Source organism: Chanodichthys erythropterus, chromosome 1 (genome assembly GCF_024489055.1).
Source record: "Chanodichthys erythropterus isolate Z2021 chromosome 1, ASM2448905v1, whole genome shotgun sequence".
Taxonomy (NCBI): Eukaryota; Metazoa; Chordata; class Actinopteri; order Cypriniformes; family Xenocyprididae; genus Chanodichthys; species Chanodichthys erythropterus.
Window position 1 is genome coordinate 6,607,735 of NC_090221.1, and position 19,706 is coordinate 6,627,440.

At 36.7% G+C, this 19,706-nt stretch overlaps 2 protein-coding genes across 7 annotated transcripts; one reads left to right on the plus strand and one right to left on the minus strand.

The window, feature by feature from the left end:
* The first annotated feature begins 60 nt into the window (after nt 1–60).
* Nucleotides 61–16,515, plus strand: acsl4a (acyl-CoA synthetase long chain family member 4a). Of its 3 annotated transcripts, none has more exons than XM_067385742.1 (16): nt 61–212; nt 4,938–5,432; nt 5,541–5,588; nt 6,223–6,400; nt 6,568–6,677; nt 7,565–7,703; nt 7,870–8,020; nt 8,986–9,109; nt 9,240–9,311; nt 9,397–9,536; nt 9,621–9,790; nt 9,940–10,014; nt 12,331–12,522; nt 12,621–12,735; nt 12,867–13,024; nt 14,908–16,515. In XM_067385742.1, the coding sequence occupies exons 2-16, from the start codon at nt 5,094–5,096 to the stop codon at nt 15,063–15,065; spliced, it is 2,169 nt and encodes a 722-aa protein (XP_067241843.1). In that variant the 5' UTR covers nt 61–212; nt 4,938–5,093; the 3' UTR covers nt 15,066–16,515. The 3 variants fall into 3 exon arrangements, with proteins under 3 accessions (XP_067241843.1, XP_067241834.1, XP_067241852.1); XM_067385733.1 differs by having other exon boundaries at nt 121–230; XM_067385751.1 differs by lacking the exon at nt 5,541–5,588 and having other exon boundaries at nt 121–230.
* A 94-nt stretch (nt 16,516–16,609) lies between these two features.
* On the minus strand, nt 16,610–18,520 carry nxt2 (nuclear transport factor 2-like export factor 2). Of its 4 annotated transcripts, none has more exons than XM_067385792.1 (5): nt 18,434–18,511; nt 18,178–18,259; nt 18,012–18,098; nt 17,751–17,895; nt 16,610–16,825 (listed from the first exon to the last, which is right to left on the minus strand). In XM_067385792.1, exons 2-5 carry the CDS (start codon nt 18,193–18,195, stop codon nt 16,641–16,643), a joined length of 435 nt encoding a protein of 144 aa, XP_067241893.1. In that variant the 5' UTR covers nt 18,196–18,259; nt 18,434–18,511; the 3' UTR covers nt 16,610–16,640. The 4 variants fall into 4 exon arrangements, with proteins under 4 accessions (XP_067241893.1, XP_067241873.1, XP_067241883.1 ...); XM_067385772.1 differs by having other exon boundaries at nt 18,175–18,259; nt 18,434–18,510; XM_067385782.1 differs by having other exon boundaries at nt 18,178–18,520.
* Between the last annotated feature and the right edge of the window lie 1,186 nt (nt 18,521–19,706).

The window sequence follows — 19,706 nt, forward strand, 5'->3', positions numbered from 1 at the left end:
ATCACTAGAATCATTGTTGCTGTGACCTGAAGTGCACTAACAGCAACAGGAAGTGAATGATGCGCGTTTGCTTTATTGTCTAGACGACTATTGGCTGAAAAATATGGAGTCAGATGACGTAATATTTCCGGGTGCAGCAGCACGCGCTGGAGGTAACTGTCGGTCATTGCGCTTGGCAGGGACACATTCGAGCAGTCGATCCGGCTCTGGAGGTAAGAGACTAAACGCCGGTAAGATTTAACGAGCATCATTCTCTAGCCAGCTACTCTTACATTACTCTATTGTTAATACCTCAGCGCTGCTTAATGAAAAGATAAATTGTTTTCATATTTTTTTTATTGTTTACTGCGACAACTTTATAGATGGTGAAAATGAGATAAAGGGAGCGCTAGCCGGCTAACGACAGGGTGTTTTATCAAATCTGAATATTACACGTCTTTACTGGGTCTGAATGATGATTAAAGTGTGTAAATTGAGTTTTAGTACAGAATTTATTGATATTATGCTAGGTGAGGGAACTGCATGTCTTGGCATCCTGTCATCATGATGATGATGATGATGATGCTGCGTTTGACGTTTCACATCCAACAAAGAGCGTCATCATCACATTCAAATGATCAAACTAGGCGGTATAAAAGAACTTGATTTTATTAATTAAAGAGATCTGGGTGATATTAAACGAGTTTCATTGATTAAACTGAGCCGTTTCCACGGTGATTGACGGAACACGTGTTCGTGTCTCAAAAGCTGCGTCGTGCCTAGACGGCATTTTGAGGATGATGTGATCGCGCCCAAAATCAGTGCAAACATATTGCATATATTAGTGGTAGGTTTTATCATCTCAACTATTAGATAACGTCTTTTAACAATGTTTTATGACGGTTCTTTCTTTATCTGACCTTGAAATAGTTTAAAACTACACGTCAACGCGTTGTGTTTACAAAAAGTTGGACTTTCAAAGGTGTAGTTGACATGATAAACTTATCAATGGATTATGCTAATATTTGTAAAGCAATCACAGCCACTCAATAGTATTGATGTATACTTTGAAAGTGCATTCAGGTCATCTTGCCATAAGGTGTCCTTTTAGTAAACAGAGGTCGGTTTGTAACAGATATGGATGATAACAAGTACTACAAAGATAATGGGATCAGATCCAGGATCCAATCATTCTATTCCAGTCCGCTATGTGTCTGTCCACCTGCTGAAGATCTGGTCAGTGAGTGGGGTGAGCTGGAGGGATTGATATCATTGGCTGTCTCAGCTCACTGACCACTCTCACCAGGATTTAGGTCTTTAAATTTGAATATAACCTTTGGATGGGATTCAACTCATCAGGGCAGATTAAAAAAATTAACCAGTCAGCATCAACGTTTGTTTCTTCATGAGTTAATTTGTTACTGATAAATGTAATTAGCTTTGCATGAGTAAGGGTAGAGCTGTAATTAATTCAGATTGATATTTCCAGGTATGAAGGTATGTCAGTGTTTTAATATTGTATATTTAATTGTAGATCCTCCTAATGTTTTCTTGTTTTACATTTAAATTACATTTTCTGTCATTGAACGCTCACTAAAAAACGATGTTAATCTTTTAAAAAACAGATTTAATGCAAATGAATATCCATTTTACATACTGTAATCGTGATGTCTGAATTCACTTTGGTAGAGCTTTATTTACACAAAGAATTTCAGAATTTAAACATTTATCGCTTTAAATGATTACTTCGCTTCAGAATTAAGATTTCTCGATAATTTACTCACCCCCATGTCATCCAAGATGTTTATGTCTTTCTTCAGTCAAAAAGAAATTCAGGTTTTTGAGGAAAACATTCCAGGATTTTTCTCCATATAGTGGACTTCAACAGTTATCAATGGGTTGAAGGTCCAAATCGCAGAGCTAGTGCAAGATGCGCATTTGTGGTTAAAAAGTATAGATTTTTATTTTTTTAGAAAATGACGGATCATTTCACTAGACCCTTAAACCTCAGCTGGGATCGTGTAGAGCTCTTTGGAGCTGCATTTAAACTGCAGTTTGGACCTTCAACCCATTGGTAACTGTTGAAGTCCACTATATGGAGAAAAATCCTGGAATGTTTTCCTCAAAAACCTTAATTTATTTTCGACTGAAGAAAAACAAACATCTTGGATGACATGGTGGGTGAGTAAATTATCAGGAAATTTTATTTCTGATGTGAACTAATCCTTTAAGTATGTAACATTTAAAAAAAATAATCTCTAGAAATCAGCCACTGAAAAACACTAGCTGACCACTAGTTGGTTGTCTTTTTCTTGCATTGGAATAGAAGAAATTTGTTTAATCCTAGCCATGAACTGCAAATCAGGCTGTGGGTTGTGTCAACATCACATGCCGTTTCACCAGGATTGATCATGACTTCGCCAAAATGTTGTCAGCCTAAACAAACAGAGAGATACTAACTGCCATAGTAAGAGAGAGCTTGGTTATCTGAGTCAGTGGACTATGTCCTACATTAACCTTGTGCCCTTTGCTGATATTTTTACGACAGCCCCTGCAGTTGGTCACACTTGTCTTCATCGTCAGCTAGGACTCAGAGGATCTAATTTCATAGACAATGCACAGCTTGGTAGCACAGCAACAGGAAGATGCAAAACTATGCAAATTTGCCTAGGTCTTTGTTTATAGATTGTAAGAGTAGTGTCAGGTTGAAGTAAATTCTGTTGTATCCTTCTGTGAGCAATTAATTTTTACTTCCTTAATCTGACACCGGTAATGTGATCAAGAGATGACTTTGTCTGTGATGAAGTGATCTTAAGACAGAGTTCACCTACGTGGCTAATGACAGAGATATCTCAAGGAAACTGATTTCGTTTATGGTTCTGTTGGGTAATTTTGGGTGTTTCCTTGAAATCTAACCCATGGCCTTGTCATTCCAGGCATGCTGTACCAGCAACAGGAACACAAGTTTTTACAAACACTAATCTACAAAAGCTAGCTGTGTAGTAACCGTGTGACTTCATTTGGTGGTTTGTTCATCAGAGTCCGCCCTGTCTTTAGGCCATAGGGCAGCCCCTGCAGGATGTGTGTGACTTCATACTAGTGCAATTAAAGGAGAACCAGAGAGACACTATTCACATTCATTGGAATGTGTCTTTTCCGCAGCACATGTGACTGTCCTCTAATACGCCTCAATTATCTCATAAGTATGTGACTGAATACAAACTGTTCCGCTTGAAGACTCAAACTTGTTCTTACTCATGGAAATGTCAAGTCACCTTAGCACTTTATATAATACAGAATATTTATAAAGCAGTTTCACAGTAATAAACAGGAAATTAACTATCGTTAAACTTCATTAAATGAGAATTTCATTACAGAAGACACAAGTGTCATTGTTCTGTTCAGTGTTGATTCAGTTGCGTTAAATTGTGTAAAGTTAATTATTAAATTAAAGGATTGGTTCACTTTAAATAAAATTTTCCTGATAATGTCATCCAAGATGTTTCTTTCTTTCTTCAGTCGAAAAGAAATTAAGGTTTTTGATGGAAACATTCCATGATTATTCTCCGTGTAGTGGACTTCAGTGGCCTCCAAACGGTTGAAGGTCAAAATAACAGTTTCAGTACAGCTTCAAAGAGCTTTAAACGATACCAGACGAGGAATAAGGGTCTTATCTAGCGAAACGATCGGCCATTGTCGAAAAAAATACAACTATATATGCTTTATAAACACACATGATCGCCTTGCATGTGCTTCCGCTTTCTGTATTCTTCAAAAAGCTTACGCTGTAGGCTATGTCCTACTACTTCCCTATTCTACTTATGGAAAAAAAATGGAACTGGTGCTGCATTCGTTCCGTAAGTTGAATAGGGAAGGCGTAGGACATAACGCTTTTTGAAGAATACGGAAAGCGAAGTACGTGAAGTGATGCCCTTAAATACTACTATCAAGGCCCCGCCCACACTACACTACAGCAGAATTGGTTAGTACAGTTTAATGCAGAACAACTCATTATGTTGGTGTGAAATAAACAGTTATGGAAATGTTGAAATTAAAGCTCCAATCGTGAAAAAATTCAGTTGGTGCCTCAGTGAATACTTCGCTCAAAGAAGCTGTCAATCATGTCACACCCCCATTTTTATAGAATCAAATAACTAACTAAAACCGACGGCTTGAACTTACATTAGTGTGATTTAAAAATGACATAAAATGACAGAATCCATTGTTGGGAAAAATTATTTGAAGTGTAATTTGGTTGTTTAGTTTGTCTCACGTCCCATTAGATTACATGGAGAGGGCGGGGTTTATTACCTATACTGCATCCAGCCACCTGGGGGCGATCAAATCGTTTTGGCTTCACTTTTCAGGACTCGTGCGGCACACTTGCTCACAATCCTGAGGGGAAAAAAGAAGAACTTCGAATCGCGATAAATAAAATCAGAATTACGGGATATAAACTTGCAATTAAAAAAAGTTTAGCAATTCTGACTTCTCAATTATAAAGTTGCAGTTGCGAATTTATGAAGTCCAATTTTCAAGATAATCTTTCAGTTGCGAGAGGAAAAAAATTGGAGTTGTAAGATAAAAAGTTGCAATTACCTGTTTTATTTCTTCATTCCATTGCGGAAACACGATTCCATAATGAGCAGCTCCACAGAAGACATTAGTGTTATTATTCAGCTTCAATGTTGATTCAGTTCAGTTCAAAAACAGTGTAGATGTTGTAAAATTCATCAAGTATGAAACAGTCGAATCAGCTGTAAAGCAGATCTGCAGACAACAGTGGCATCATCATTCAGCTCACTTCAGTTCAAGTTTTATTTTCATCTAGTGGTGTCAGTGCAGTCGATTTGATTATAGTACTGAATATTAAGTGTCTTTTAAACCTCAACTAAGCAATATTCAAGTACACTCGAATATAATACATTTCCTCTATTTGTGATTGTCATTCTCATCAGGTTGCACATTGTGGAACCACATATTGGACATCTCCCCAATCTTTCTGAACTTTGATCCCGATCCTTTGATCCTCAGTTGGACACAGGGCAACAAACTGAATATATCTCAGGCTTGGCCTGATCCCTTCATTTTTCAGTCCCCTTCAGCTTCTCAGCATGGACCTGAGCACCGTTCTCCTGTTCCCAGTACACACAATAGTGTGGCTCTACTCAATCTTGAGCTTTCTGCCATGGTACTTCCTGACTGGAGCCCAGGAAAAGAAAGCCCTGGCAAAGAGGCTCAAATCCAAGTCGACCACTGGTCAGGCGGAGGGACCGTATCGTTCGGTGGATCGCTTCGACTCCCTGGTCACTGTGGACCTCCCTGGAAAAGACACCCTTGATAAGCTGTTTGACTTTGCGGTTGAGCGTTTCGGTAAAGGGGACTGTCTGGGAACCCGAGAAGTTCTGAGTGAAGAAAATGAGACTCAACCGAGTGGGAAAGTCTTCAAAAAGGTACATCCTCTGACATATTCTGTGATTACACTGTCAGCTAAAGTGCCTACTTAACATTTTCTACTGACCTAAATTTGCACATGACCTTTTCAATTTGGCTCATATTAGACGCTGGTCTTAACAAGTGACTCTCCTAAACAGGCCTGTTGGCGTAAAGTATGTTCATCATAACATCATAAATACATTTTCTTTTAAATGTACACTACCGTTCAAAAGATTTTTTTAATGTTTTTGAACAAAGTCTCTTATGCTTACCCAGGCTAGATTTATTTGATCAAAAATGCAGTCAAAACAGTAACATTGTGGAATAGTATTTTGATTTATCTATTATCTATTCTATTTGAATACATTTTAACATGTAATGTGATGCAAAGCTCAATTTTAATAAATTTGTGTAAACCGTGATACTCTTTTCAGAATTATTTGATCAGTAGAAAAAAAAACAGCATTTTTTTTTTTAAATAAAATGTATAAAATACTGTTTGAATAAAATTAAACGGTAGTGTATATATTTCTTTGAATGTTAAATTACATATTAATATTGTATTTATGGATATGTATGCATTTATAAATGTTAATGTTGACAGAAATAGAAAATGACAGAATCTGTGTGCTTTTTGCTGTTCTTAGTGTCATTCTACAAAAACATCATTTGGTCCACATTCAAATGCATTGTGAACGTTGCCAAAATCATCTTTTTTTTTTTTTCTTTTTTTTTTTTTTGAGGAAAAATTCCAGGTTGAATAAAATATTTATTATTATAAAGTGTTTGATGGTTTTGTCTTGGCAGTTAATTCTTGGTGATTATAAATGGCTGTCCTATGAGGAGATGGACACTGTGGTCAGTCATTTTGGGAGCGGACTGGCAGCACTGGGCCAACAGCCAAAATGCACTATCGCAATTTTCTGTGAGACACGGGCAGAGTGGATGATCACAGCTCAGACCTGCTTCAGACGCAATTTCCCATGTAAGGAAACAGATTATTTTTACTCTCATTTCCAAGGGAAAAAATGTCATAGGTTTATCTCTTAATTTCTTGTGATGACTCATAGATGTTATGTGACATCACAAAATTGAATGAATGTGTTGTTTTAATCCTCTTTTGTTAATCTGCGTTTCATGTGGTTTTTGCAGTGGTCACCTTTTATGCGACTCTAGGAGAAGAGGCAGTGGCTTTTGGATTGAATGAGTGTGGAGTTACACACCTAGTCACCAGCGTAGAACTGCTGGAAACCAAACTGAAGGTGAGTTTGTTATTCAAAGGCCAAAAAAGACATGTTGCTAACAATCCAGTGTACTACCATCATTACAGAATAATAACAGTCTGAATTTATCTGAATTGAATGGTTTGAAATAACTGGGTGCAATGAATTGATGCCAAAACAAAGCATGTTTTCAATTGCATTGTCTTTGCTAGCTCCACATAACAAACAGTGCAGTGCAAACCACAAACAAACAAATGACTCTTGTGAGCCTGTGCTTTTAAACAGTTGCAAAAATGTGCTTATGAACTCATCAGCTTGAATCAGCGATGAACTCTTAACTGAATGAACACACTGAATCTGTCAGAACAGTTACCAAATTAACACCTGACTCGCATACTGAATCACAAGTCTTTAATTTCAGTCATGTTTGACCCAATAAAAAAACTTCTGTAAGAAACACCACAAGGTTTAATGCTCTGTCAGGTCCTATATATTGTAGTTAAAATCTTCCAAGGGGGCCACCAACATCATACGATTGATGTTTGGTTAAAAACAGGTTCTGGTGTCAGGTGACACATTCAATGTCAATTTGACATTACAGTGACGACAGCTGACATTGACAGTAGAGGTATTAAAGTCCCAAGGTAGTTTGTGACATCAGAAACACCAGCAAAACTGTCTTTCACTGCAGTTTTAAAGAGAATATACTCAGCAATAGTGTTGACTTATGAATTTGCACATGGTTTGTCTTAAAGCATATTAAAAACACCACATAGACACATAAACAACATTAAAAACTTTATTTTCACCACAGGGGGAAGCAAAATACATTGGCTTTACTTACCTCACGACTTGAACTATTTATATTTTTCATTAAATGTTCTGTTTCCTTAATTTGTTTTCTTCACATTTTTATATCCATACAGAGTATTCTTCCTCAAATCCCCAATCTGAAGCACATCATCTATGTAGACAGGAAGGGCATCAGCGCAGCAGGATTTCCACAGGGCATCCAGATCCACAGCATGGACTCTGTGCAAGAGCTGGGAGCCAAGCCAGAAAACCGTAAGCACGCTTTGACATGTTTAGAAATAGCACAGACTTCAGGGTTGACGTTTTATTTATATACTAATTAACCTTTTCAGTTCACCCACCCAACATCGATCAGAATCGAAATTTGTGATCTCTATCAGTAGAGAAGAAAATAATGTGTCTGTGCTTTGTGTTGCAGTGAGCATACCAATAGTGAAGCCCGTCCCATCAGACCTCGCGGTTATTATGTACACCAGCGGCTCCACCGGGAGGCCTAAAGGGGTGATGATCATCCACAGTAACCTGATTGGGGGAATGGCAGGCCAGTGCGAGAGGATACCTGGATTGGGGTGTGTATAATTTATCATTTTTTCAGTGGGCTTGGAAGTATTTTTCCCCTTTATTTTCCCCATAGGAATTTTTTTTTAAGTCTTCGGTAAAGAGTTATAGGCCGTGAACCAAACCAACCTACTATGAGGTGAATTGATTTGATGCAAAAAAAACAATGAAAATCAATGCAAAAAGAGAAAGGTACAAGACTTTGTATGTAACGGTTCAAGTGCAGTGCTTCAAGGTAGTAGGTGGATGCTAAAGTCTTCTTGATTTGATAGTTTCAGTTCTCTGGTGGAAATTTCTTTGCAGACTCATAAGTAATGTAGTTTTTAAACAGAAATTCTGCTGTTAAACATGATTATTTAAAATAATAGATTATGATTAGAGATGCACCTTTTGGCCGATATAACCAATGATTCTTTATATTTGAAAGCCGACAATCGATATATTGCCCGATGAATCTAAATCCAAATTTATATAATTTTTGCCATGTTCCAAGCACACAATTATGTTTTCATTCTAATTTTATGTAGCCTATATGACAGATGTTGCACTTAACTGTAAGTGATTCCAATCATATGTCAAGCAGTTTGAAACCATCATGGTGAACAGTGCACATCTGAAGGAAATAATACATTATTTATCTGCTTTAATATATTGACCAAATTTTCTTATCAGGCCGATAACGATAACATTAAAAATGAAAATGTATCGTATGATGGCGATATGGTGGCTGATATATCGTGCATCCCTATTGATGACTTTGGGGAAAAAAGCATCGATTAACAACCTCATAGCTTACAGTAGGTCTCTTTTTAATTCTTTGTAAGTTGTTATAGTTAAAAATCAGTTCCTCAATGGAGAAAATAAATGGAATTTTTACCTCCGGAGCTCAACTGTTGCAGTGAAACACTACAATGCAAAAGTGCCTGACTCAAATGCATTGGTGGTTTTGCATTAAAATGCCTGTATGCTTTCACAGGCCGAAGGATACATATATTGCATATCTTCCTCTTGCTCATGTCCTGGAAATGACGGCTGAGATCTCGTGTGTGACGTACGGCTGCAGGATCGGCTATTCCACACCACAAACGTTGTCTGATCAGGTACCGCATTTTAATTTGTTACTGGATCAGATAAATATAGTCATACATTTACACAGATTTGTGAGGTTTTTACAAATTAATGAAATGACGTTAATCTCAGATGATTGAATGGCTTGTTTCTGCTCTGTAGTCAACCAAAATTAAGAAGGGAAGTAAAGGTGACTGCAGTGTGCTGAAACCTACTCTAATGGCAGCCGTACCTGTAAGTCGGACTCTTCTAAACATTGTCATCTTGCTTTATTCACTCCAATCATAATAAAATCTCACACTTTCGTTTCTTCTGTCAGGAAATAATGGACCGGATCAATAAGAACGTCATGAGTAAGGTGCAGGAGATGAGCTACGTGCAGAGAACTCTGTTCAAACTGGCTTACGACTACAAGCTCGAGCAGATCAAGAAGGGTTATGATGCGCCCCTGTGCAATATGTAAGATGAGATGAAAATAGGCCTTCAATTAATCACATTAATGAGTCTGTAGTTTTAATCGTCTTTGTTCCTTCATGTGTTCAGTTTGTTTAAGAAAGTCAGATCTCTGCTGGGTGGGAATGTGCGTATGATGTTGTCCGGAGGAGCCCCTCTCTCTCCTGCCACTCAGCGCTTCATGAACATCTGTTTCTGCTGTCCTGTTGGTCAAGGATACGGCCTCACTGAGACCTGTGGAGCAGGCACTATAACTGAAGGTAAGTAGACCTTATGCATCTGAACATATTGTCCAACATTTTATCATGACTTGTAGAGTCATATTTTGAGATATCTTCAGAGCTTTGTCTTAATACTTCAAGCTGTGACTGTGGTAATAATGATGACATCTGTTTCCTTTGTTGCGCAGTTGCAGACTATAGCACAGGACGAGTAGGAGCTCCTCTGATCTGCTGTGAGATCAAACTCAAAGACTGGGCTGAAGGTTAGTCAATGTACCCTTTTCCATTTAACTACTTGTTAAAGTGTTAGTTCACTTAAAAATGAAAATTCTGTCATTAATTACTCACCCTCATGTCGTTCCAAACCCATAAGACCTTCGTTCATCTTCGGAACACAAATTAAGATATTTTTGATGAAATCCGAGAGGTATATGACTCTTCCATAGACAGCGATTTAATCACCACTTTCGAGGTCCAGAAAGGTACTAAAAACGTTGTTAAAATAGTCCATGTGACTGCAGTGATTCAGCCTCAATGTTATGAATCGACGAGAATACTTGGGTGTGGAACGACATGAGGGTGAGTAATTAATGACAGAATTTTTGGATGAACTAACCCTTTAATATCTTAAAGACATAGTCAAGTTATCAAGTCATGCAATAGCATTGTTTGAGGAACACATTGGCTGTGTGCTAATGCTTGCTCCTATTTTAGCATTCCTGTTGCTTAATAGAGCATGGCGAAACAATGGCAAAGTCATAGGTTCAATTCCCTTTGACAGATATGAACCTTGTTTATACTTTCGCCTGGCTAGGCACCGCGAGTCTCCGCTAACTACGCACGCACCTCCCCAAATGTATGAGGTGTTTATACTTGACGTTGCACTATTCTGTCAGGGGGCGACTTGGAGTAATTGTCCTCTAAACCATCAAGAAGCAGCGGTGAGCAGAAAAGAATCATGAGATTATTATTTGTGACAGAACAAAATATATGGATATGAGTAAATTTAACAATCTCTTGAAATATTTTCTAATTTCATTAAACATTTTCATTTAAATGAATAAATATTTTTTACTAATCACCTTTATTTTCAATTAAAAAAAGCTTATTTCTGCTATTGTAGACTCTTTTTGTAAATGTAAGCAATTAATTTAGACAACTGCAAACTGGTTGCCGGTACAGACATACCTGCTTGGCCAGAATCGGCTTTGAAGTTGTGCATCTTTGGACGCGGAGCTGCGTGCATAGTTAAAAAAAAAAAATTGCACACACCACTACCATGCATAATAGGGTCTTGTGCACTCAACCACATGACTGCACACATCGTCATGACATAATTTTTGCTACGCACCTTTACGGTCATGCAGGTGCGGTAAGTATAAACCAGGCTTAAAGGTGCAGTAAGCAATTTTGGAAAAACGCTGTTGAAAAGTGAATCGGACCAAGACGCAAAACACACTTGTAGCCAGTCAGCAGTAAGGGGCGTATATACTCATGATGGGGGAGAGAGGGCTCAGTGCACAAGACAGATATTAGCAGAACTACTCTATAAAGAGAGAGACGGCAGACAAATACAAATTTGCTTGAATATATTCGTGTCATCTTCGCTTGTTTGTTCATTTGCATTATTATTATTATTATAAGCCCGAAATGTCTAAACATCCTCCACCACCAAAGTGTGTCCGAAAAGTGAGAGAACACTTCTAATATATGTTTTTTCTTTTGGTTCCCCTTTTAGTGATCACTATAACCCATTAATTTTGTCACGTTTGTAATATATTATTAGTTACATGACCTATTGTGTTATGTAGGGAGCTGTTCATGAAAACTGTGTTTGTTTTTTGGAATGGAAGGGATGACTTTGCCATCGAAGGTGTAGAGGAGCAAAATGACAATTAGACATTCAACCTGAATTATGTAACACAAATTGCTTCCACTTATTGATGATATCATACCCTCAGGCGGCACGCACAGCAGATTCCGCCACTGGCGTTGCCTGTGTTGAAAAGCATGTACGTGAAAGTGGGAGCAGAGGCATCAAGATAGGGGTGTGGTTCTTTTTTGTTTTGGTGATTTGAAATATCAGCAGTGTTTACCAGAAATTGCTTACTGCACCTTTAAGTTGCTTTGGATAAAAGCATCTGCCAAATGCATGAAAAAAAAATGTATTTTTTAAATTAGAAAACTGAAATAAAAATAACTTAAATTAAAATATAAAAAAACTAAAAGGAGAGAAAGGCAAAAGCACATACCAAAATTACTAAAATTAAAACTGAAAATATAAAAATAAAGGTATAAACTATAATATTATATACATAATGCATAACAAAAATAACACTGCTGATAAGATTATCAGTGAATAATGGCTTAAATTACAATCCGTTTCTCAATGAAGTGTTGTTGCGTGATGAGCTGCGCAAAAATTGTCTGCTTTTGTGTTCTATGGAAAAAAACAAAATAGCATACAGATTTGAAATGACATGAGGGTGAGTAAGAAGTGTCATTTTCAGGTGATCTATTCCTTTATCTTTTACTTATTGTTACAGCTGTCATGTTTCTCATCATATCTTTTCTTTCAGGTGGCTATACAAAGCATGACAAGCCTCATCCACGTGGTGAGATCCTCATCGGAGGTCCTAATGTGACCATGGGCTACTACAGGAGCGAGAGCCGTAATAATGAGGACTTCTATGTGGATCAGAACGGACAGCGGTGGTTCTGCACTGGTGATGTAGGAGAGATGCACCCTGACGGCTGTCTTCAGATTGTTGGTGTGTCTAGTTTCAGCATCACATGGTGCTTGTTTGAGTTAAAATCACACACTTATTTTATCTGTCAGTATTGCTCACATCTATTTTGTAACCCCTAGATCGCAAAAAGGACCTTGTGAAACTTCAAGCTGGGGAGTATGTCTCTTTAGGCAAAGTTGAGTCAGCACTGAAGAACTGCTCTCTCATTGACAACATCTGCGCTTACGCAAACAGGTTCGTACACTCGGCTTTGTGTGATGCATATGGCATGTTACTGACCCTAACAAAGGGTCCTCTCTTTAGAACAGCAGATGTACTGTATACAGATCTTTCTCTCTCTCTCTCTCTCTCTCTCTGCCCACCAGTGACCAGAACTACGTTATCAGCTTTATTGTTCCTAATCAGAAGAAGCTGACATCTCTTGCCAATCAGAAGGGCATTGAAGGCACATGGGAAGAGATTTGCAACCACCCAGTTATGGAAAGGGAAGTTCTGAGAGAAATTAAAGAAGTCGCAACTTCAAGTGAGTGTAACTTCCAGGTTTTGTTAACAGCAAGGTACATGGAGTAAAAGGTCAAAATGTGGACACTGTATTAGCCATTTACTGAAGAAGCTTAATAAAATTAGTTCCTTGAAGGCCTGCTTATCATATTATAATATAATATATTATACTATATTATTGAGAGAACCTAATACAGAGACCATTCAGAAAATGACAAGAATTCAGCATTACTTTTCAATTTTATATTGTCATTTATATGGTTGTTTAGTTCATCAGACTTTGCACATGTGACCTTAACTTTACATTAAAAAAAAAAAACTACCGTTCAACATTTTTGGTTCAGTAACTTTTTTTTAAAGAAATTAATACTTCAGCAAGAATGCATTAAGTAAACAATAAGGAATGTGAGGCTGTGCTGTATCGTGAATAAGTCAGGCTGAAGGGCGTTGTTAGGCACGAAGCGGAATAAGCCGTGACTTCACAATACAGTACTAGCCTTGAGTACCTTATTGCTTTCATAAAACAGTTACCACACAATACTAATATTAAAGTCCGCGTGAACCGGAAGTTGCAAGCGACTTTTCTCCAGTGCTGTGACGTATTTCCAAGTGAAACGGAATATTGAATAGAGGGCAGAGTTTTACTTTAGCGCTCCTCCTCTCCATCTCTTGCTCATAGCAAACTAACGATCAGAGGGGAGTGGTTTAAGCGATTTCAACCCATGCCGTCAAACTGATGTCATCAGAGAAGGGGCACCGTTGCCGAGGGGAGGAGCATTTTTAGATTTTGATTAAATATTACGAAGCCAAACAATTTTTTTGTGCACGGATGAATTGTTCACCACAAAACTAGCAATTTGAGCTAACAAAATAAATAAGGTCAATTTTGATTTCATGTGTACTTTAAAGCCAAAAATATCCATGCAACTTTCATGTAGTAAAGTTTCACTTCCTTCCGTCAGACAAAATAGTCCCTGACCGTGAACAGCAATAGAAGTTACATTATTACACCATTAGATGGTGGCCAAGACTGTCTTTATGAGTGTGTCAGTCAGTGACAAAGACTTTTATATTGAAAAGACTGAATTGTTTGAAAATGGAACAAGACACAACTGACAAATGCTTTGACTAGTGTTGTCAGTCACGGGAAAACCCCTTAACTGTTAAAAGGATAAGATAATACATCGGACATTTAAACAGATTAACATAGGACTGACCTGAAGGAAAATGCTAAATCTGAATGCAGGTAATAAACTTTTAAAGTTTACATTGCTAAGGGTGTTGTGTAGTGATACACAGAACCGTTGGGTGAAGCGGTCTTAGCCGTGTTTTATCGGGATATCAAGAATCAAGGACAGAAACGGTTTTATAAATTGATCAAAAGTAACAGACATTTATAATGTTACAAAATATTTCTAATTCAGATAAATGCTTTTCTTGAACTTTCTGCTCATCAAAGAATCCTGAGAAAAATAAATCAGTTTCCACAAAAATATTAAACGGCACAACTGTTTTCACCATAGATAATAATCAGAAATGTTTCTTGGGCATCAAATCAGCATATTAGAATAATTTCTGAAGTATCATGTGACACTGAAGACTGGAGTAATGATGCTGAAAATTCCGATTTGATCACAGGAATAAATTACATTTACATTAAAAAACAATATTCAAATTGAAAAGTTATTTTAAATATGTAATAGTATTTCACAATTTTACAGTCACGCAGCTTTGGTGAGCATAGGAGACGTCTTTCAAAATCATTACAAAAATGTTAACGACCCCAAACTTTTGAACGGTAGAAAATAAATATAAATATAATATAATATATAATATATAAAGTGGAATTGTAAGAAATATTTTGGTCTCAGAACTTGTCTTCTAATAATCTTTACATATTTCTAGTTAAGCTCCAGCGCTTTGAGATTCCAGTCATGGTCCATCTGAGTCCGGAGCCTTGGACCCCTGAAACGGGCCTGGTGACAGACGCGTTCAAACTGAAGAGGAAGGAACTAAAGAACCACTATCTTAATGACATCGAAAGAATGTATGGCCACAAGTAGGACCTCTATCACAGCCAAAGACCTGTTCATCAATTCCTCGCCATGCAACATTGCTGTATATCAATAAATGTTAAAAACACTTTTTGCCACAACTTTCACCACTGCCCATTGCTTAGTGATGTGCACAAATTTTCGAAGAAGAACAATATTGATAAGCCGTTGGTCAGTGTATTTTTATTCCTGAGCTTTGTGGGCCTTTCGTTCAAAGCTCTGTAGTCTCTCTGCTGTGAAATAGTTTACAATTACAGTTGTAGCTGAGTAGCTCTCGAGACCTTTGTACAAAGGACGATATTCATCTTATCCAGCATAAAGTATCCACTAATTTCTCCTTTTAGTATACAAAAGGAATCTCTTGTAAAGAGGATTTCAACCATACAACAGCGATATACTGCCATCACCTTGTGCTTTTTTTCAATGTGTGAATTTCTTTCTTTGTAAAAAAAAATAATTTGCTTTGTTTGATAAGAGTGTGAAAACTGAAACTGCTAGCTGAGGTGAAGTCATTGCACTGCGAAACTCGGCCTCCTTTTCGAGGCAAGTAATATATAGTGATGTTTTTGTGCCTTCTGATTGGTCACCATTTTAAATGTTGATTCTCTATTGGCTGTAAATTTATGCTTCATACATGCAGTGCATTGTCTTCATAATGGTTATAAACCATGTTCTTTGTTATTTACTTTTGTCGTTGGAGTTATGATTCAGACATTACTAGTAAATATTTGCTTATGGAATGACTCAGGATCAGTTGAGATGGTTTGTTGCTTATTTATGCTGTTAAACTGCAATTAAATGAAGGGAACATTTTTTAGGAATAATACTCCCATTTTACACCACAGTGGTAATGTTTGTATTGCACCTATATCATCATTTTTAAACCATTAATTTTTGTGTTAACAATGTCTGATTGTCTCTTTCAAATTCCACTTCTGCTGACTTTTAATATATTTGGTCATTAAATCAGTTCTCAATAGTTAATGCATAAAGTTGAAGAAGCTGTTGTAAATTCAGACCCAGAATATGAATTTTGCCGTTAACATTGTATTCTGTACTTTAATTTATTTGGTTAAAATTATACATTTCATTTTAACCCTTGTTAATTTATTTTTGTTTATTTTGAGATCTGTACAGATACTGTAATCTGTCACATCTTGACTTGTTTTATGCTAGAAAGTGTGTTTTATTTATAATTTTGTCATTTGCACTATTCTTTTTGTCAGGGATTTTTAGCCATTGTTAAATTAACAGCCATTATTCCAACAAGTTCAGCAGTTAATTCCCCCCCACGGCCCTCAGGGTTTTTATCACCATAAGAAAGACGACACCGCAAAGTGTTTGCATTGAGAAATTGTGAATTTGCTTGTAGAATATTCTATGATGCTTATTTATTATTTTTATTGTGAGTCACTGTATGTAATATGATGAGGACAAGTAAAATCATTTTCTACTCAAATTGTGTGATCTTCCATTTTAGAAACTGTTCAACAGTCTATTTTTTTTATTTACAGTACATCAATTGCAGTGAGTGTACAAAAAGAAAGAAAAAAAAAAAGCTATACAAAACGTTGAAGCTACAATTCAGTTTGCCCAGTCTTGAAAGCGAAAACAATCACTTGCAATCTTCCACACCGGCTGGTCACTGTTAGGAGAGGCTTGGGCAGTTAATAGGAAATTCTGGTTGAAGTATCTCTGTTTGTTCCCTTCAAACTTCACTGAGCCTGCTGTAACCACCAACAAAGTTGTTTGGCCCTGAGTTGCTTGTTCTGTTGATGACAGAATTAAATAGCATCAGATTTTATAATTATACACATTTCAATCATATGTGTACACACACATATATACACTGCATTCCAAAAGTTTGGAAACGCCCTAGAAAAGTGGGGTTTTGGACAATATTGGCATAAATCCTTTTTAATTTGTGATAATTTTGCACTGATAAGGGACAACACAAACTACAAAAACATTATTACATAAACAGTTTATACATAGAAAACTAAATTTTCGATTCATCAAAATATCCAGCATTAGCAGACTTTGGTAAAGTTGGTTTTATATTCGCACATTCGGACATCCGTATTCAATAGGCTTGTTAATCACACTACATTGGACATTCACAAGTAAACATGCCATTATTTTGATCGACTATGAAAAATGTTGTAAGTTGACAATCGTTGGTTGTCAATATGTCGCTGCTTAAAATTCGCAATCATTAATTTATTGCACATTTATTGGAAAGTCTGAATTTATCAGAAGTCCGATTGTGCGAATATAAAACCAACTTTACCCAAGTCGTTAGCAGCTATCTGACCTAAACTTGGTTCTGATTGGTTCATTGTATTCTAAACCTAATTGTCAATCAATTGTTGAAGCTATTAAGGTGTGCTGACCCAAACATCTTTTACAAACCTGGGGCAAGTTTAAACCAGTAACCAGGCATCACAGCTGGCAAAGGGGCATGTCTGATTTTGGCATGTATTGCTATTATTACGTAATCAAAATGAAAATTATTATTGCTGGTCTTGAATGATAATGTCAAGTTACTGTAATGTATTTGCACCAAAAAATGATAAGGGTTTATGCTGAAACTTTTGGAGGGCAGTATAATTTTTATATATATATATATATATATATATATATATATATATATATATATATATAGAGTGCAAATGTACTATTTAGTTTCCATACCATGCACAGGCTGGCAGTCGAGAGTGTGGACCTGAAACTCGCTGGAGGGAAGAGACTCAAAGAACTCGGCGAGAGCATCTTGACCTGTGACTGCATTGCCATTCCACACTAGCGTTGCTTTGTCCAGATAGAGCCTCGTCAGATTCTGAAAGCAATCATTCATTATGACAAAGGCTTTAAATCCACAGCTAATTAACATAATAGATGAGCAAACATGCTATTAGAAGTGAAGTTAAACTTCAAAACGTGAGATGAGCATACCCTTCTTTTCTTATCCATACAGTCATAATAGATATTGACGAATTCCTCCGAGTATCTGCATGACTGATCAACTTGAACCCTGAAGTCCTGATCAATATCAAACAGAAGTTATAAAACGTGATACGATTAACTGATGAATGTTGGTATCAATGAACACACTTACCACCGTTACAGCAGCAGCCATTGTGCTAAACGAACCGATCTCCTGACGATTGTTCAGTCGATTTAGGTGTTTGATATCCAAACTACTAACAAAACATAAAATGGCTAATGCGATTTAAAATGTAGGTATGAAGCAGATGTAAACAAAACTGCACAGTGTGAAATTACGTTATGTAAGAACATAAAGTGAAGTCGTAGTTTATGACCACTTCCAAAGGAATGATATTCGCTTGCAAAATATCAGAATTGTGTTATCTTACTCTTTTAGAAAAACAAATCCAACATCGAGAAAAATGTGCTCAAATATGTGTGTTCATGATTATTGTTCCGCTGGAAAACCACACCGACGTTGTAAGTTCCTACCATAGAAACTCCGCGGGGAGTGAAAATACACAAGACAACCAAAGGGTGAAAAGGATGAAAATGCATAAAGGAAAAAAATAATTTACTTTCTTTTCCTCAGCATGACCATTGGGTTGGATCATGTTAGTACATTTATATAAGCATATGTAACAAAAAGACAAAATAAATGTACAGTTAACGTTAGTTCCAGAGTAATAATTACAAAAACATATATCCTTTAAAAAAAGACATCTGCAAAGTTCCTAAGAATAATAAAAACTTTATTTGCCTGAATATCTTTAACAGAGAGATTGGACAGTAGATATTTTGCATAATAACGTTTTTTATTATTTTGTTATAAAGGCGATTCCTGATGGATTAATATGTCTGATGAAAGCTTCCCTTTCCCATGAGTCATGTCAAAACAACTTTCAGTTATGTTTGGGAGGTGTTTCGCTTTTAAGTAAAGAATTTAATAATGAACTTATTCGTCAACTTTCTCAATCTCGAAACTCAATTTCTACAAAAGGGAATTTTTGGGGGGTTTTAAAATAGAAAACATTCAGTAGAGGAAAATATGGTTATTACCATATAAATACTGTGTACCCAATAAAGTGAAAGAAGTGCATTTTAAAATTTTAAGATTTGAGTTCCTATAGTTTTTCTAAAGTTAATATGATCTGCAATTTACACATTAAAGGATTAGTTCATCCAAAAAATTAAAATTCTGTCATTAATTACTCACCGTTCCACCCGTTACATTGATTACACCCGTAAGACCTTTGTTAATCTTCAGAACACAAATTTAAATATTTTTGTTGAAAACCGATGGCTCCGTGAGTCCTGCAGCCAGGGAGCAATGACATTTCCTCTCTCAAGATCCATTAATGTACTAAAAACATATTTAAATCAGTTCATGTGAGTACAGTGGTTCAATTTTAATATTATAAAGCGACGAGAATATTTTTGGTGCGCAAAAAAAAAAAAAATAATAACGACTGATATAGTGATGGCCGATATCAAAACACTGCTGCAGGAAGCATCGGATCATAATGAATCAGCGTATCAAATCATGGTACACATGCGCAGTGGATCACGTCAAAACGCCAAACTGCTGAAATCACGTGACTTTGGCGCTCCAAACAGAAAATCCGGTACACTGATTCATTATGCTCTGATGCTTCCTATATC